This window comes from Hetaerina americana, unplaced genomic scaffold, assembly GCF_022747635.1.
Source record: "Hetaerina americana unplaced genomic scaffold, ioHetAmer1.1.p SCAF_1, whole genome shotgun sequence".
Classification (NCBI taxonomy): Eukaryota; Metazoa; Arthropoda; class Insecta; order Odonata; family Calopterygidae; genus Hetaerina; species Hetaerina americana.
In genome coordinates, this window is record NW_027286069.1 from 101,757,961 (window position 1) to 101,778,122 (window position 20,162).

The window sequence follows — 20,162 nt, forward strand, 5'->3', positions numbered from 1 at the left end:
AGTGTAACGTCAAATCAATTTTGCTCAGTGAAAATATGTTCACTGATCCATGGACTCGTATTTATTTTTCGTAAGATTATCCTTTATTATAGGAAGGAATATGTCTACCTTCAGCCAGACCAATTTAATACTTCAGGGAATCTGTAGGTGAGAAGCAGGATCTTGTTATAGGGGGGATATAAAACTTGAAAAGAACTCCTTCCCTAAACAAGCAAAGGAGTACTTTATTACTTATCTTTCATGGGTTTCGTATGTTTTGTGCTCGTATATACCATTGGGCGGGAGTGGTTTTAGTCTTGCCCCAAGATGTAATTTCCTTGTCTCGTCAAAGCTGCAATGAACACGGGTGCCTCGAACATTCTCCCTTTATATCCTTGTTTATAGGAGTCACTCCCATGCAGCGAGATTTAGAGTGGGCGTTTATAAACGAGTTGACTGTACGGAATGGCAGGGTTTAGTGTGGGAAACAAAAATCGCAATCATCGAAAGACTCCGCCCTACACGTGAATGGGTTAAGGGCGGTTGGCGGCTTTTGGCCCTTCGCGGGTGGAGCAGGTGTCACGAGGGTTGCGGAGGGGAGTGAGGTGGGATAGCGACGCCGGCCGCCAATCCGCCGATTTTGTGCGATTTTCGCACATTTTTTAATCGGCGAGTTGATTTCTCAATACTCTCGCTGCGGAAGTAATCGAGCTCCTGCTTAATTGACCTTCATTCGAGGTCGAAGCGGAATAATTTTTTTCTGTTTTATTTCGACATCTCGACGCTCCATGCTCCTGAGGTATCTCAATCAGCCATTTCGTTACTATTGGAATAGCTTGTCTCAGTCCAATTATTCTATTCGATATAAACGAGTCAGAAAATGCTCCCCATTCATTTTCATTACATTTATTTTCCACCCGTGCCGTAGCTATGTTTCTAGAAGCCACCCCACCTATTCTTCTAACGCGTGTTCCCCAGCGACAGTGTCTAACACAGTACTGTTAAGGGGTTCCGAGTATTCATTCCTTTGTGTTTTATAAGTAGTTCCTTATTTTTCTTGCTCGAAAAGTTGGTGCCTTTTTAACTTTAAATTCAACAATAAAATTCTAATCGCCACTTATCCGGTGTGGTGCTTAAATCGCAAGAGTTTTGACTGCCACCTGCTACACTCTTCATCATTTCTCTGTGCATCATCTCGTGGTCACAGTTTTGTCGTTTAATTAGCTCTCAAATCCGTACAAACCGAGATATGGAAGTTAATTGTAAAAAATGTTGGATTGCCGATTAAATTGATGAAATTATCTTTTTCTTACAAAGTCATCTTACAAATATTTGATAAGGGTTTTTTTTTGTATGCACGGTAAGAGAGCCTCATATTTAGTTTTCCTTTAAATAAAAGAAATAAAGTCTGTAGTGGCTGTTTGAGCCAATTTGGGGATCGAATGTAAATTGGAAAATTATATGGCAGCGCATTTTATTAAGTTCGGTATCTCGCGAAAGCGGAACCCCAAAAGAATATGTTCGAGTTTTTTAACCGCCATTCATTTCTTGTTGGTGCTAGTCGAATAAGAAATGCCGAAGGATTTTCACACCGATTGAAGTGATTTAAGCTCTTTGCTGGGCTTGGGACTACCGGGAACCATGATAAAGACAAAAGTTTCATGAAGACTTCATTCGTATAAACATTTTAATATGGCCGCTGGTCCTTTTCTGGTTGACCATTGTAATGTTACCATTCTTTTGATTTTAGAACATCTACATCTACATCTACTTAATTCCCCGCAAGCCGCCGCAAGGGCGTGTGGCGGGGGGTGTTAGGACACCACCCGTAATTTAGAAAAGAAAAAGAAAAAAAAACCGCATGAAATAACCACAAAATCATATATCCAAAAAAAAAACATGTCATACATTCATGCATGAACACTTATACCCCACACACATGCAAACACTCAATCTACATCTTACATACACATGCACCTGAAAGTATACCTAACAGCTTTGCAGTGTTTAACTTTGCTCCGACTTGTAAATTCAATGTTTTCAATATTTCTAATGTGACTTCGGTTCCTTACTATTATGATTTCTGATTGTTCGGGGAAAGAATGAGTATTTGTACCTATCTGTCCTGGAATCTATCTCCCTTAGTTTATCTTTGAACGCTATTGAACGATTGATTTCAACGGTCACCTATGTTCATTAATACATTTTTCAACGGACGATATTCTCTTGTAATACTCACACTTAAGGGGCATGTTTTCAATAGTCATGGTCCCACGAGCTCTTTTCATATTTCCTGCCATTCCGTTTTTAGGAGACCCCAGGTTTTCCCAATCTAACGGTTAATTTTTAAAAAGGAAAAGAGATAGCGCTTCAGTTCCTTTTGTTTCCTTAACGCGAATATCGCGACTGCGCAATTAATCTTCGGCTGCTGCGAAGCAGATTTACGGTTTTGGGGTATTTTTTTTTTAAATGTGAGGTCTCCTCATTATTATAATCATTATAAACCTTCCAGCGTTTCAACGTGCGAACATTTCGGCCCGTCTTCCCAAATAATTCGCCCGGGGGATTATTGCTGACCGGCTCTCCTCCGCCCACGAAGCGACGAAGCCGCCATTTTCCCACCGCGGATAACAATGGGTGCCTTTATTCTGCACGTACAACACCCGACACCCTGGAGACCCCTCATCATCCGTTATCTCCTACCGCGCCTGAAAGAGCCCTGCGCTCCCTTTCATCTCCCTCTGCTCCCGCCGCCCCCATCGCATTTCCCCAACCCCCCTACCCTCTTCCCTTGAGCATCACTCTACCTAAGCAAGACGTTAAGGCCCTCGGGATGCCCTGCCAGTGGCGGTGAGTTTTGCTGAGGGAGGCGTAAATCCATTGCTTATGGCTCGGGACTTAGAAAACGACGATAATGCGTAATGATATCCCCGGCTGGGGACGGCGCAGTGTGCTCGCTGCTGAACGCCCCTCGGCAGCGATTAAAATGGATTTCCGAGTCGGGTCGGTTGGAGCACGTCTGGGATCGTTTTATTTGCCGCAAGTGAGAGGATCACTTGCAGGTTTAATCACGGTGTTTGCAATTTGGCTAAACGGGATTATTAGGAAGTGAAACGATAGGGGATCGGCGGAAGGAAGAAATCCTTAGCAATTAAATGGCACCGAGGCGTGTGAACATTCCAAAAACCTGAAATTTCTTCCGACCAAGTATTCCACCGACTTGGTTAGAAAGGAGGGACGGAAGGGCGTACACCAAATCTTCTTGAGCGAGGGTTGCCAAGGGGGAAATATAATGGAACCGGGTTCGCGATTCACGGCGAGGTCGTGCTCGCCTCCCCTGCAATTTTCATACGGGTAATTCACCATCATTTAAATTTATTCATGGCCGGCATTCCTGTGTCGAGAATTAGTATTTTCGGCAATTCCGGATGTTATAAAGTTTTCAGTAATTGCAAGGGTCTATCTTTTGCGTCCAGCAAGCATGATTTCTAAGAATAATATCTGTAAGTACTTGAATGTACTTGAAAGTGCTAAACTTCTTCGTTGGTGTATGTATTATTTTTTAAGGAGAGTTAAATTATTTGAGAATATACTCTCATTCGTATTCTTTTAGAATCTTAGAAATTCTCATTCTTCAAGTGGCTACTCTCATCTGAGAGTTATTTTCATTCATTTAACCGGCAGTTTGACCTTTTTGTTAGCCGTATTGCTTACTGGTTATACGATACAGGAGGTTTTGGTAACAAAAAAGAGGGAAAAACATTACATTATAGTGCTTTGGGTATAAACAGTCAAGTAAGTGCTTTTTTCAGCGATCAGCTTGAGCTTAGTTCGCCCTTTAGAACTATAAATAAATTGTAAATAGATGAATAATAATGTTTTTCTGTTTGTATATATTAGATTGTGTATATGTGTATATATATATATATATATATATATATATATATATATATATATATATATATATATATATATATATATATATACAGGGTTCGTCCGGAAAATAAGTGTACTGAGCTCAGGAAAAAAAATTATTACACTTTTACATATCTTAAGCTAATATTCCTCAAAATAGGACCCTTGTGAGTCGATACACTTGTTCCAGCGGCGTTCCCATTCCTGGAACGCTCCCGCGAAGGCATCATCGGGAACCTCTCGAAGACTCGTCGTCGACCTCTTCTCTGCCCTCCACGAACATCTTGTGCCACCGAAAGATCATGTTTCTGGACATGGCTGACTCCCCGTAAGCCTGGTTAATCATACCGACAGTTTCGGTAGACGATTTCCCAAGCTTTACCGCAAATTTGATGGAATAACGCTGCTCCAAAAACTTCGGCATCGCGTTCCGTGACGTGGGTCGAGCGTGGAGGTTCGCGTTAACAGAGCTCCTCACTACACCACAGCTCAGAGCCGACTGCCTTTTTCAGCGTCGCTTGCCAACATACCCCCCTCCAATCGCAGCCCGTCAGAGCGGTGCTGGGCGCGCCTGGAGCGGCGCGCCCAGCCCAGGAGTCAGTACACTTATTTTCCGGACGAACCCTGTATATATATATGGCAATCTGGGCACCTGCAGCTCCACCCAAGCTATGTGATTTTTCGGGTGCCAGATCTTCCTGGGAAACCATAATCGGCACAGGGAAAGGAACTGGCCACCCTTCCCTGATGTGTGAATTTCACACGCCGTCGGGCTTAGTACTGGGTGAACTCTGCCATCACCTACCAAACCGACCTTCAGGTTGATTACTGTGTTTATGGTTTATATATATATATATATATATATATATATATATATATATATATATATATATATATATAATATCTATGAGACAATTAAATTAAAAAATAAAAATTACACTTGCTCTATGAGTTGGAAAGTCTAAAATACAAACAGTAATTAATGTAATGCCACGTGATAGTCCAGGGGTAGAGCGTTGGACTACTGTTGGAGGGCCTGGGTTCGATTCGCTGGCACTCCCGAGTTGTGTAATTTTTCGGGTTCCAGATTTTCCGTGGAAGCCACAGGGAAAGAATCTGCCCCCTATCCTGATGTGTCACATGTCGTTAGGCTTCGAATTGGGTGAACTCCCACCATCACCTAACAAACCGGCCTCCGGGTTGATAACTGTGTCTATGGCTCATTTATATAATGTAATGTGAAGTTACAACGGGTATGAAAGTATAGTTTCCAGTGTAGCCCAAATTCTGCCCTCTGAAATCGGTGATGTCGAGAAAGAACGTGAGGAGGACTAGCACTCGCTTGGAATCCTGCTTGCATTTGCAGAAAGATAGAAAAAAGTGGAGATCGTCAAGCGACGGTGTCTTGTTACCGTTTCGAATTTCCACGAGGTCGCGCGGGAGACGGGTGTATTGCACGTGCGTGTTAAAGTGCGTGCTTCGGATTTAATTGGAGAGAGGGCCGTGGGGGCGGGCGCGAAGGCCTCCGGCAGCCCGAGCGAGCGCCTCCTCGGGGGTTGCCCGCCGACCGCAGGCCACGGCGGCGTCTTGCGCCACTCCACTCGGGACTCTTCGGACATTTCGCTTTTTCCGGAAACCCCGTCACGCAGGCGTAGCGTGTGAACGGATGTGACTCCATTATGGTTATAAATATGGTTTGATGGTCCGCCATCCCTGTGCGTTCCCTCCGAGTCGTGTGGTGGTGGGCGAGTCGGGTTCCATTATCCCCCACCACTCCATCGCAATTTTAGATCCGTCAAGGTGCTCATGAATACTGCGCGAGCAAATCTCTTTCTGAAAAAAATGCAAGTTCATGATTGTGTCCGTTATTTGCGGACAGCTCGATGTCATTTCTTGGTTCTTCAAAGGTCTCGCTCTTGTTCTAGCGGGAAGCATTGTTCGTGGTTGTTAACAAAGACACAACAGTTCTGACGAGCGAGTCCCAATTAAATTAGTGTTAATTTAGTGGGCACCATCCTACGGTAAAAATTTTTAAACTAGAGTTTTTGTGAATGAATTTGGGTTCTAGGTCTTCTGAGGCACTGGCTTGCATTGATTGTTATTTGATGTACTGTGGTCAATTATACACCAATGAGCACTAGTCGTGAGGAATTCCATCTCTAAATTAGTGCAAAACTCCCTCTGCAAGGGACCAATGTTTTTTATTCGGATCATCTCTGTACGGATCCTTTATTTGCTCTTATAAAAGTTGGTTGTTTATAGTAATTAATTCATAAGTATAACTTGCGTGGAAATACTTGTGCCTTCTGAAGGTGGAACACGCGCCAACGAGGAATAATCAATGTACTTATCCTCTCTCCTAAGCCGTAATCAAATTTTTGTGGACTAAATGTCTTGCCTTTCAATGATGTAGAGCTTCTTTTGCTTCTTCCAACGTTTGCATAAGTGAATCGTCGCAGAACACTTCTATCATGGGGCTAAAAAAACGTGGTTCAGTTTTGAAACTCTTGGGTACATTAGCGTTCTTGGAAAATGGTGCAAAAGAACGGGGAAGTGGGCCTTCTTTATTTTTAGTGAAATGTCGAAATGTCTTCCTCCCGTGCTTCGTGTTTACAGTTTGCGCGAGTAGCCAAATTGCGCGCAGCAGAACAATAGCTTAAAAGTGACACTAAAAATCTACCGCTTTTCCTCTGGCTGTTATTTTGCGAAAACAGGTTGTCTCCTTTAGGTTCCTTTTCGGAAGCTAAACATGACATTTGTTCATTAGGTCAAACACTTAAAATGAGGCCGTGCATTGCAGTTATAGAAATAATTGTTTTCTTTATTTTGGCATGTTTGGGAATCACCAACTCGGTTGGTAAAACATCAGTGCACCAAAAAAATTCCAAATCATCCATGTTAATATTTTTAAAGGTAATTTGCGAACGCTTTAGGTGAAAAATAGCCGAAGGGTCAGGGTTCCTAGTCATCTGAATGAGGTCTAATGCCATCGCTAAAATCGTTAATCGCACAGATAATATGAGTTCAATTCTATTGATCTTTTGTTTAGCAATTTTAAGTCACACGTTTCGTCAATCTCCGTCGTCTAATAAATCGACGAACCCGCCGTAGCCAATGGTCGTGCATGTCGTCCGTGGGATTATATTTGCACGAAATTACATGCATGTTACAAAGGTCTGAGGGAATTTTAGTTTGCTTGTGAGATGATTAATGTGTATTCTTTGTAAAGTAACCGAAATCATAAATATAATTCATTATTCTGTTTCATTTGCAGTTGCACGTCCATGTACGTGGGGAAATATTGCCAGCAGTTGAACCCTTGTAGGACCGGTGCGGGGCCAAGGTGTCAGAATGGAGGCACGTGCTTCGTCGTTAACCCTTCCCTATCCTTGTCCTCCTCCTCCCACCCCTCCTCCTCGTCGTCCTCTTCCTCCCACGCCTCCCTGGCGTCTTCCGTCAACCACCTCACGCCCTCCACCATCTCCCAGGGCAAAGCAATGCTCTTGTTGGGGCCCGGGTCCTCTGTGGTCGGGCCCGGGGGCCCTGGCGGCGAGGTGGAAGCCGCGGCTTTCCGTTGCAAGTGCCCAATCGGGTTCTCCGCCTCCCTCTGCGAGATCCCAGAACCGAACGCCTGCGATGCCTCACCCTGTAAGAACGGAGGCTCGTGCACTCTGCTCAGCCTCAAGAACTACACCTGCACCTGCCCGCCAGGGTACACAGGTAAGTGTTTCACATATATACCCTTGATTTATTGCTATGAATGGTTTCGTGTAGCTTTTGGATGGGCCCCCAACTAGGTCCAATAGTGCTAAAACGTAAGGTAAGGTGTGTTCCAGAATAATCACCTCAATTTATTGATTATTCATTAGTCTTGTTCAGGAAGTCTTTTGTTTCATCCATTTACATTTTTAATTGTCAATTAATAAAAAGGAACACCATCGAGTTTGAAAATTTGCATATGTTAAGCTAATGAAAATGAAGGACATTTCATTCAAAATCGAATATTTTCCAAGATGAATTTTCCCTGATCGTTAATCTAAATAAATTTTGCTTGAGACGCAAATGAAATTTTTTCAGTTTTTACAGGAGTTTCATTATATTTTATGAAATTCAATTAAACTAGAATCCACTTAGAGGAATTACAGTGTTCGTGCACGTGGCCGGAATGGAACCCGCGATCATTTCGATTGGGTAGTGTTAATTCTCTTCAGTTGTATCTTTGTCCAGCGGGTCAACGGCTTCTTCCGCACGTGCACCAGCGCAAATCCTCGTAAAGTCTCCCAGAATCGAGGGGTCGATCTCATCCTGATCTCTCGCTCTCTCTCTCTCAGGGACACACTGCGAGCGCGAGGACCACTGCGCCTCGACGCCGTGCAAGAACGGAGCCGAGTGCGTGTCGCTGGCGGACACTTTCGAGTGCACCTGCGCCAGCGGATTCGTGGGACCCGCTTGCGAGAAGGACATCGACGAGTGCAGAGCCACCAAGCCTTGCAAGCGTGGAGAGTGCATCAACACGCATGGATCCTACTCGTGAGTAACCCTCTCGCACCCGCCCCCAACCTACCCCCACTTTACCATCGCCCTTGGTCCGTTCTCTTTTTTTGGCGAGTCGTCATGAGTGCTTTGACCCCGCCGAGGAACTCTATTCTCAACCATCCACCTGAGCCGAGCCCTTTTTCTGTTTTCCATGTACTCGAGCGTGAAGGATACTGCTTTGACCTGTCAACAGTAATTATTTGCAGTATTCAATTCTTTCGCCAAAAACGATAACCTGCTGGCTCCTTGTACTGCCGACGCTTTTTGCCTGAATCGCCGTCGTTTATGACTTCTCCGTGTGACGGCAAAGCTGTGGCTTCAATGCGACGAGTAAAAGGAAAAGCTCGGTAGAAAAAGAAAAACTAGGCTATGAAATCATTGGCCATTCTTTCATTATTTAAATGTTGGTTGTTTATGGCTTTGGCCGTGCCTATTGCGGGAGGGTAATGTTATGCGAGACAGTATTGTGGTCTTTATTTACTGAATGATGCTGTATATATATATATATATATATATATATATATATATATATATATATATATATACATAAGGATAACATTATGATCGCGCTCCAATTGCCGTAAGTTAACGACCGTGAGTATTCTTCTTTAACGAAAAAGATGCCATATTTGGAACGGAGGCCATTTCTTACATTAAGCTCTCCGCTGAATCGTTTGCGGTACTATCAGTTCTCTAGCTATTGAAGTTTCCTAAGGTTCAGAGGGCTCAAAACACTCTGTATTTGGCGCGGAAGGTAATTGTAATTTGGGGTACTTCAATGGTATTTATCTTTAAGAAATGATGAGGGAAACTCAACAATCGTCATCGTATAAAATGGAAAATTAAAAAGTTATTGCTGTTCATCGTTAAATTTTTTACATCGTACGGACGCGTGAAAGTGCTTAGTTCAACTGATATTTTTTTTGCATTCTCGTTCGTGTGCAATTGTATTGGCTAAAATTTCCAAGAACTTATTTTTCAATGAACTCACATAGTCGGGTGATTAGTAAAAGGTAGTGGCACAACATGGTACGGTGTGTAACCTGAGGGAAAAAAATAGTGTTTATATAATTGCAAAACACGTATGTTCGCCGGTAAGCCAGGGGAATAGGGGAACACAGTGTTATCTACTATAAAAGAAATGAGAGAGGTCACATGGGTTCTTGTGTTCCTGACCACAATCGATTAGTATGATATAGATTCTTTCAGGAAAGAGCATTACAGCAGTGAAGCGGAAAGGTAATTTTCTTCGAGGACTGTTGCCCTGCAATTGTTGAGGAAAAACTCCTTAGGCCGTTCGTACTGAAATGGTTTCGATTTTTTTTTATCGTTGCCCGTACTTTATGACGTATGTTGCGAGTATCTAGTAAAATTCCTCTGGTTCAAGGATCATTTAAACTTAAAGTTAATGTCAATAAGTTATATCAGTAGCGAGAAGAGGAGAATTAAGTGTTTTTTATTCGGAATCGTAGCGTATTTCATGATTTACTGGATCACAGCGCGGTAAAGTTATTAGGGGAAAAACTCGTTTTATTGAGGACCTCTCGTAGTGTAGCTGTTATTCTCTACGTTCCAAATAACGTTCTTCTTGGAGGCGTCAGTGCTGCATCATGACTGCGGAGAAACCTAACTTGCCCTCAAATTTATCATCTTGAAATTCAGAAAAACGGTAGCCTTTTTGTTGGACATTCGTTCAGTAATAAATTATAACTTAATTTTTAACTCAATTGCATTCACATTTTTTTTGCATAATCCGCATCTAACTCTCAGGAACACATTTTAACATTTTTCCGTGGCATCTTAGTTTTTGAGTTAAAATCTTGAAGAAAGGGCCTTTCATTTCGTTTCACGCATGGCCTGTCTTAATCTCAGTCGTGCATTAGACGATTCTCCATTAACTCTCTTTCTCTTTTCGCCTCCACCAGTGCGGAACTAAAGAATCCCACCCCCAACCCCCCGTATCGATAATTGATAAATGGGCCGTTCGTTGTTGATTGGTATTCCCAATGGCAGTAGCAATCCAGTGCCTGGAAGATTTTATGCGTGGATACCCTATGGAGGTGTGGGTCGGATAAATGAAACAGGCAGGGGTCCATTTACACGTTTTTATCGTTAGTGCGTTCTTGGAGTTGGGCATATGATAGGACCTGTTGGTTCCACCCCCTCTTTTCGGTGCGTTCTGGATTTTCCGTGCTTTTAGTACGGTTTTTAGTCGTAGGTTAGGTTAGGTTTATGTTTTACGAACCGCTGGTGTGTTTTTTTCAGCCTGCCGTCAGTAAAAACGTTGAGCGTTTGGGGAATCGAACGAAAAACGTAGAGCATTCAGAAGTGCAGTTCAGGACGCGTAGTTAAACTTTTGAGATTTAGTTTACACGCCAGCGGTCCTTCCCATTTCTCCCTTGCAATCGCCGCGGGACGCACGGACCGAACCATTTGGTCCAACCGCCCATCCTACACCGCTCCTTTATTCCAATTCTAAACTTACGTCTTTTCTGCCAGTTCACTTTCCCCTGCAGTCTCCCACTTTCCCTTATGATTTTGCATTGTGTTTCGGTACGTGGGAATATCCAGAATTTTTTCTTATTCCTGGACCAGGCTTCTGAATTGTAAATGTTTCGCATGAAAATGTTTGCCACGAAAAAACTTAGACTGGGGAGTATTGAGTTTTCAATCACCTCATTTACTTTATTGCTAATCACGGAAACGATGCATAGGTTGCATTTGTAGTTAAATGGAAATTTCTCGAAATATTTTGTATCAGTGTAAAGAGGCTGAAGGAAAACAGAAAATATGGGCGATTAACTAAAATTTCGTAAATTTAAGACCATAACAGCCGAAATGACTACTTCCAGGATGTGATTCATCGCTCTAATAGTGAGAGTGATCTCGAGTTTCAGGCAATGGTCTTCTGCACTGATAAACTAACTCATACAGCTGGCTTTAATTAAGCATGTGATTCGAGTTTTATCTTATTAATTGTGTCTTGACTGTTTATTCCCACTTAAACCATGTTTACGAAGGAAGAACTATGTAGAGAATCAGATATCAGCAGTATAATGAACCCATAATTCTGCAAAGTATGTTATTTTTAGCCCAACATGGAAACACTGTGTTATTTATCGGTCGGGGTACACTCGAATTAAGACTTGAGCATAAAGGGAAAATCGAAGAGAGGCTCGTATAATCGTGTTGTCATAATTATATTAATTTGAGAGATTCATTGGAGCGATTGAAAATTTTTGTACTACACATCGGTCATTTTAGCTGCTATTTTTGTAAGCTTAACCTGCTGAGTTGAATTTTTTTTAAATATCTTCCCTCGCCACTTGCCCATCTGGTCTCTCTCTATCTCTCGTACATTCACCCTCTCCTCCCACTTCCCCCTCCCCCCTTCAACCCGACACCCATTCCCGCCAACCCTCCTCTCTCACCCCACCTTCCTCTCTTTTCACTCCTCGCTCCCCACTCCTCTCTGCCCCCCCCTCACTCATCTTCCCTCCTCAATCCCACTAATTCCACCTCATGGTGCACTACAATGCGAACATATACCTACTCTTCATTATAATGGTAACCTGTCTCCGATGTTGATGATACACTATCTTGTAATACTAAACCGACCCGAAAATTGAATGCAATTAAATTAACTGGTGTAAGACACACGCTCAGTACTGAAAAGTTTATAATTTCTTTAATTTTCTACGGGCCTTTAAATTCCAAAAAAAATGAAACCTGATGCCAATGAAGTTGAGTTATTTCCCGGATATTCTCATGTTTTCCTAGCTAGAACTTTGAATTTAATACATAGCAAATATTTCCTTACCGAATAGAGTGCACTTCCGTGACACCCAGGAAAACTCCTTGGGCCTGAATTTCACCCACACTCTAATCTCCCTAGACCTTTTTATGATTGACTGAGTTTGGGGCAATGGATTTTTTTGTCCTTACCGCCTTCGTATTTTTCTCTTTCCGTTTCTTCCTCTCAGGTTTCCACTAACCATTCACTCTCCATCCCATCTCTCTCCTCCCCCGCCCTTCATCCCTTTCGCCATCTTCCCCCGCTCCTTACCCTCATCCCTCGCTTCTGCCCCCCTCTCCCGCTCCTGCGCTTGCTCAGGCGGAACGTACCCATTGCCTGCCCCGCTTCCCATCTCTGCCTAAATGAAAGGTTTTATCTTTTTTTCCTCTTCTAACCATTTCTTCGTTTCTTATTTCGTGCTGCCGCAATCTACTTCGTCCGCCTACGCTTTCATTTCATAGCCAGCACTTTTTCATCTCTATCGAATTTCCCTTTTTCCCTGAGATTCTACCCTTCCTCTATGGGCATTAAATATCCCTCTCCACTTTCTCCTCACACACGTAACCCCCCCCCCTGCCTTAGACGCTATGGTTCTTCAATAGAAGTTTTGTGCCTTAAAAAAATGGATGTTGATTTTAGCTTATCAGTCGTACGGAAAATACTCGTAGAAACCGCGAGAAATGAGTCGCAAGATGAAATTTAGCTGAAATATTGAACCTTGTGGTAGATGCTCCACAACTTTTTTGGGCTATAATGTCATGGTAGTGGTTGTGGGTTCTGTGTAGAAAAAAGTACCCTGAAATGTTCCGTCGACAGATATTGTTGCAGATTCGAGTGTCCGTTGAACTCTTTGGAAAAAGCTCAATTAATTTGGGTTTAAAAACATATGAATTGTGATAAAAATATTTGCTACTTATTTAGTATCGTAGTTGGAAGAATAGAGTGATTTTTATCAAAGGAACACGGGTATGTCATAACCGTAAATTAATATGCCTTACAATTTGTTCATTGCCATTGAACATTTTATTTCATTGCGATATGTATTTTCTTTGTCGGAATACTTGCACAGAGTGTCTCCTGTACTGTGATATTCATTTTAGTGCCTTCATATGTTGTCTATCTTGACGTTAAGTAAATGCGCGCCGTTGCAATGGTTCCTCCGGTGTATGGCATTCTTGTTTGTGCTTTCTCACCAACGTTCACATTTCTCCTTATCGCTCGGAATCTCTTTTGAATCCATTTCCGTCCTCCTATCTCGGGTTCCAACTTTCTGCATCTCCCAGTCCGTTCTTCCTCATTTCTCCTCGCTCCCGGGGGAGGGCTCTCCGTTGCTGCCTGCCCCTCCGTCTCCGTTGGGGCTGTTATCGCCACCCTGTCGTCCCGTGCCCCTCAAATCCTCCTCTATTTCATATTTTTTCTCCCCCTTCCGTCGTCACCGTCGGTCGTCCCACGTCCCTCCGCTCCATTTCGTGCCTCCCCGCGGCGGCTGCAGGTGGCCGAGGTCGAATTGCCACGGTTCCCAGCTTGGGTCTTTGGTTCGAAAACCTCCCTCGGCACTGTCTGATGAGCCGCGCGGTTTTTGTGCCGGCTTCCTCATCGCCGCCCGGAATGCTGCCCCCGTGCGCGAGTCGCCCTCCAGCTCGTAAATCAGCCCGCGAGCTATAAATATGCTGTCGTCGCTTGTTCCCTGTGGATTGCATATTCTCGTTGGTGTCGAGATGTGAGCCATTCTGTCGAGACATAAAGATTTCTTGCGGAGGATTCAATTTTAAGTTTGCTGACCGACGGAACATGTGATGAATAGTTTTTTTATTCACAAAAACGAGTAAATTCCTTTTCAGTTTTTGGATTATTGTCAAAGGATTGATCTGTTGTTATATTAAAAACCAATGCGAATACATTCTTTTACGTCCTATTAATAACATGAAATGACAACCAAGACATTGACAAAAACGTCCAAGCTCTCGGTGGAAGGAAACTCATCCAGCCGGAACTCGAACCCATGACCTCTGGGTTGGGAGGGGAGGACGTTACCCCGCCGCCACCTGGACCAGCTCACACACATCATTCTTGTTTGAGTACACGAGACGATTTTGAAAGTTGGTAATTTTAGTGGATTTCGGAGCCGTCAGTAGTAAGTATCCTAAGTTCCATAGCTCGCCCAGTCACTATTCATCCATCTCACAGCCCGGGTAGCAAAATGACTTCAATGGAACAATGCGTCTCGCGCAGAATTTTGGGGACGATATTTGAAACTCACGGCTTATTTATCACGCGGAAATCACGAAAACATTTTCAAAACTAGCGGGATTCCCCCCGCGTAAATGGTCGCTATCATTTTCCTAGAACCAAATGCTCCTTAGGACGTGATGAAAGGCATTCATCGTCGCATTTCCTGTCGTGGGTGCGCATCGATTGGTGTCCGATGCGTGGGCCTGGGAAGTCGAAGAGCCGCATTTTCGGTACCCACGCGTCGGCCGACACAAACGTGCTCGCCAAAGCGAATACGATTCTTCGCTGTGTCGTTCGGGGAGATCTCCTCCGACTGGGTTTCGCCGACTTCAACCCCCCCCTCTTTTCTCCCTTCGCCAAGGCGAGAATGGCCCACCCTCTCGCCGTGTTTACGTTGGATCGATTTACGCGAATAAGTGATGGATGCTCCGGCGGCGGCATTTCGTCATTCCTTTTCCTAGCGTCCTAATCGACGCCCAAGTCTTTTTTTCCGCAAACCAGTCCTCTCCCCCTTTCCCTCCCTCTCCCCTCTCGAAGCGGTCATTCCTTACGCGCCAAAAGTGTTTTCCCCCTCCTCTCCCCTCCGCACCCCGTCCGGGCCCACCCAACCTCATCCCGTCCAGCCCGCCCCTCGTGGTATTTCGTGCAATTTTTCTCCACCCCCTCACCCCTTTTCCTTTTTCGCTCTTTCCCAAATTTACTCCGGCCTCCCTCCTCCGCCACCCGACTTCCATCCCATCTTGACCTCTAGGGGTGACTCCCTCCATCCCACCCACCCAACCCGTCATCAACCCCTCCTCACCACTTCTCCCCTCCCATTCCACCTATTGCTCTTTTTCTCTCTCTTTCTTCCATACTTTTTCTTTCCGCTTCTCTCTCTCTCTTGCCTTTCCTCTGTCTTTCTTTTAATTCCCAGTTCCGCCTTGCCGGCAACACGTGAACTCATCGCACGGGGATGACGTCAGCCCGCCCGCCTCAAAAGCGCACGCGGGCCCTCGGGCACGTGCCCGCATGGAGTGAGTTATTCGCCCGTGTTGACTCTCGCTTTTCATTGATGAGTTTTTAAGGCCGTTAATGGAAGAGGTGATAAATGTTTAGGCCGCATTGTTGTGGGCACATAGACAGAGCTGCGTGACCCGCGGTTCGCCGGCTTAAGCGTCGAGTTCGTCCTCCCCTCCCCTATTCACCCCGCCTCTGACGCCTTACGCCTTTCTGTTACTTGCCGGGTGAATGCGGTGTGACCCAAACGTGCGTCACCGTCTGAATTCCACCGAAAATATCATCGATGATTCCCGTAATTCTTAATTTAGTAATAACGATGGGGAAAACCTCTCGTTAATATATTAGAAAATAGGAGGGCCACGGTCCACCGAGGCGTGAAATTATTACTTCCTTAACTCTGCATTTTAAAGGATCCAGTTTAAAAAATGGCGTGGACTGACTTAGAAATGTCTCACTCGATGGAAATGAAAAATAATGGTAAAATATACAAATTACATCTTTGTTTATGGTTCCCTAATCATTGAAAAGCTAGGATTTTTTTTCTGATTTAATCCAGCTGAATTTTTCGAGTTTCTTCGGCAGAGATGAGGCTCCAATTTGAAACTATTGTTTATACGTTTGCGCCCTGTTAATTTTCAAGACAAAATTAGTTAATTTTATGTCGAATCCGAATCCATCGGAGGTTATTATGTCTTAAGTTAACGTTAATATCTATCCAGTTTACTGCCCTCTGAGTATGTGTGAGTTAATGTTTGTAATATTTTGAGATGCGTAAAATGAGTTTGGAAATTAAATCGTATGTATCTCACGAACCCATCGTAAGTATATCATATGAATCAGGAACAATTAGTACCAACAGGTAACTGTTAAAACCATCTGGGTCTGATTTAAACTAAAAAAACACCCTTCAACACAAATATAATGCGTTTTTATTTCGAGTTTATTTTCACCCCATGGATATGATTTATTGTAGTAACGGCTTCTTCAATCTCTCTCATCTCTTACATTGAACATGCCACGGTGGTTGAGTCGAATTGAGAATGAGTCAAAACTGATAGTAATGATAACGAGGGAAGCGTTAAGAAATATTGTATCCAAGGTTAATTCCATAATATTCCAAGGTTAATTCCATAATATCAGCTAAACATTTATGCACATTTTTAAGCAACAAAGAACTGTAAGGGTAGGTGTGGTATATTCGGAAAACTAGTGTTCAGTGCAGTGAACATTGGTGCTAGTTGAACGTCGTAACGCAGGCGAAGGAGCATAGTTAAGCCATGCTTTTCGTCTCCAACAATGGAAAAGGCTCAGTCCGCCCAATAAAGAAAATTATCAGTTGCTGTGGTGCATGTTTTTACTGCTTGGTGTCCGTGAGAGCGCCTTGAATTTATGACATCACCGTACCGCTGCGCATCGATTTGCCGTGTTTTGTTCATGGTAAAACATTGGGGTGAATGCTCCTAGTGAAGCTGTATTAGCTTCTTTGATATGCCATTGCTACTTTTTTGTAATGAACACTTCTCTCTCTTTTCCACCACAGGTGCTTGTGCCACCCTGGTTACACGGGGCGTAACTGTGAGGCGCAGTACATCCCCTGCGACCCGTCACCGTGTCACAACGGAGGATCCTGCCGGCAGGTGGACAACTTCACCTTCAAGTGCGATTGTCCCATCGGTGAGTACTCCCGTCCCACTCCCCCCCCCCACCTCCTTTTCGTCTGCAAAGCGTGTCTGTGATCGGCGGCGGGGGGAGGGAGCAGCAGCACCCAGCCGGTTGGCACACGAGAGACTTCAACGCTCGTTCCTCAGCCGACCCCCTCTCCCTCACCGGAGCCGAGTCCCATGTGTAAAACGCAGGATTAAAAAAAAGATACATCTGCTTGTGAAAGAGACAGAATTTTTCTTCGTTTTATAGTCTCTTCCGCTGCCATTATTTTTAAAATTTGAGAAATTGGCTTCGCACAAATTGTAAATCAAGTGAGACGTTGCGACTCGATTACTTGGACGGCTCTCTATAAACGTATGGCGTTCTTGATTGATTTCCGTAAAGACTCGTCTTCGTCCAGTGATGGACCTTTTCTTCTCATGACGGACGGTTCTTTGGATATTCACTGATTATTTCCTGCAGCCTTTCGCGAATTTGTTTTTTTTTCCTCCTCACAGTTTGGATTGAATTTCGGCTAAATGACCGCGTGAAATCGCGATAAATGGACATTATCAGTCAATAATCGAAGTAACGACTCCGCTCTCGTTCCTTTCGCGGGGTTGCTGCTATGCACATCGGACACGAATTGTCGAAGCGTCGTTTAGGTGGGAAGGACTTATTTACTCGAAGATGCAATCATATCCTTTTCTAATTCACCGCTTGTCTCACAGAGGACATTGTACCCACCTCGCGGGAACTGGTCGAGAATCTTTTCGTCAGTGGTTGTTGGGAGTCCATGGCATATGTCAAGGTCTGGGCGGGTGCGGCAAACATAAGAGGTGGGGGCGGGCGGGCGGGAGGAGGAGGGAGAGCCGGAGATAGGAATGGGGGACCTGGGAGGGGGAGGGCAGCGGGGATGGGCTCCCAGCGAGGTGCCGGCGGGGCCGGAGGAGGGGATGGGAGGATTGGGTGTGCAGAGATGGGAGAGGAAGGAGAGGTGCGTGGGTGTTTGGGGAAGGTGTTCTCGGGGGGGGGCGCCCGTCTTTCATTGCCGAGGTCACTCGGTGTCATACGTACCCCTCCAAGTTCGCCAACCTGCCGAGTTTTCCTAACTTTGTTAGCGGATGCTCTCATGAGCGTGAGTGTACTTATTTTGAAGTACTCGCGTGAATCTCGATGGCCGCTATTACTCAAGCCGTAATTGTTCCCTTCATGACTCTTCATTTTGGATTTCTCGTATGCCTCCATAGAGTATTTTTTTACTTTCCTCGTTAACTTCATTTATTGGTTCTACCGGGAGGCTTGATTCATTGTGTTCGCCTTATTTCAATTTGCTTCGCTTTTAAATGATTCAAGGTAAAGTTTGTGCTTTATTTAGGAACCTAATCAGGATGGATGATTCATGTGGTTCTTATTCTTTCAGTATATTACTTAACATGTGTGCGATATTGTAGGATAAAATGTTTTTTGCCCATACGCTGGTAACATTGAAATATATTTTGTTTCAGTGATAGGTTGGAATATCTTATTGTTCTCATCTCTCGAATGAACTCTCTCGCTCATCTGCCTTTTGTCGCGCGCCATTGCGATGGCTGCTATTATGTATTGTAAAGATTTAGATGTTAAAATTCCCATTGGAGATGAAAAATTCAAAGGGAGTCGGCTTATTTTGCTGGCATTAGCTGCACGAAAAACCCTTAGTCATCGACTCTGAGAAATGGGTTTAACATTGGATCAGGGATTTGTGTTGTCATTGGAACGAAACCCATGCTGTTATTTTCCCTTTCTTCAAGCATATTGAGAGACACGCATGGTGACAGTCTCACTGGGCCCCATCAATTTCAAGTCCCTTCACTATTTATATTCTCTTTGCTTGAGGGAAATGTTTCTATTACACAGAATCAGTCATAAATTTGGATTTAATTATGCCTTAATGGTGATTTTTACTTTTTTCACGGTAAACTCTTGTTCCCAATCTTCTATTCGCCTTTTTTTCCCATCGCGATACCATGACCAAATATCCTCGAGATCTTTGATCAAATCGCTTTGAACTGCCGTACCAGAGAATAATGGAAATAATTTTAGTAAGAGAGAGAGATTTCGTGAGTTTGTCACTTCCTGTTACTTCGGTTTTTCATCCGCATCTCATACAACGCTAATTTCGGCCGATTATGTACCTGCTCTCGGCCGTTTTCATCATGCCGTAAATCCTCGACAAGTTCTCCATTGAATTTTTCTCAGTTAATATAATCTGGCTGTAGTGCCAGATTTCCGCAGAGTTCTACGGTGTTATCTAGACTGCAGCTGACTTTATGGTTCAGCTCCTGGCCACTTTTTCACGAAAAATATTCACCTTTTCATCTTTTTTTGTGTAAGTTTTGAAATATTATTTCACTCCGAAAGGTGGAAACATCCTCCGAAAAATGTCCAGATTTGCGGAAGTTTTTGCCCTGACGCCCTTTCCCACCCATTCAGACTCAACAGGAAGTATTACAATAATGCGTGTACGTGGTGCCATTATGATGGCGTATTTTCTTCATTGTTATCGAAATGCTCGCGGCGTAAGAGGATTTCGTCGAAAAATTCAGAAATCCAGTGAAATTCATGAGGCCAATCCTGCTTATCTTTTCACATTTGCTTATTAATTACTAGCGCTCTCATTCCATCATATATTCAACGTCGTTTTATCGCCCACAAAATTTAAAAAAAAAATGCCACGACCTGTTAATGCGTACTTTCCTCCCGGAAAAACCCATCTATTATCAAATAAAAATATTTTCTAAGACATAAATTTTTCAATGAAACAAATTGGAGCCGGTAGCAAGTTGCCGAATCTTTGCATGCGAGATTTTCACGTTGTGTGAAACCCGAGGATTAAAACAAGTTTATTTAAGTTTGGGCGGCTTTAATTTCTACTTGCCCTTACTCAGACAGTGTATAGGTCTGAATGAACGGTGCGAGAGTAGATATGAATTCACGCAATCATTGGCAAGCTTTATAAGAGGGGTTATTTTGCATTGGCCGGATTGGATTTTTTTCAGTGCTTGTCATACTTCTA

The 20,162-nt window shown here is 43.8% G+C and overlaps 1 protein-coding gene across 1 annotated transcript in view; it reads left to right on the plus strand.

Moving 5' to 3' along the window:
• The window catches only part of N (neurogenic locus Notch protein), a 232,379-nt gene that overhangs the window by 179,516 nt on the left and 32,701 nt on the right, over positions 1-20,162 (plus strand). The window contains exons 3-5 of the mRNA XM_071594212.1: positions 7,169-7,614; positions 8,226-8,424; positions 17,001-17,134. Coding sequence (XP_071450313.1) covers positions 7,169-7,614; positions 8,226-8,424; positions 17,001-17,134 — 779 coding nt within the window. The remainder of the gene's footprint in view (positions 1-7,168; positions 7,615-8,225; positions 8,425-17,000; positions 17,135-20,162) is intronic.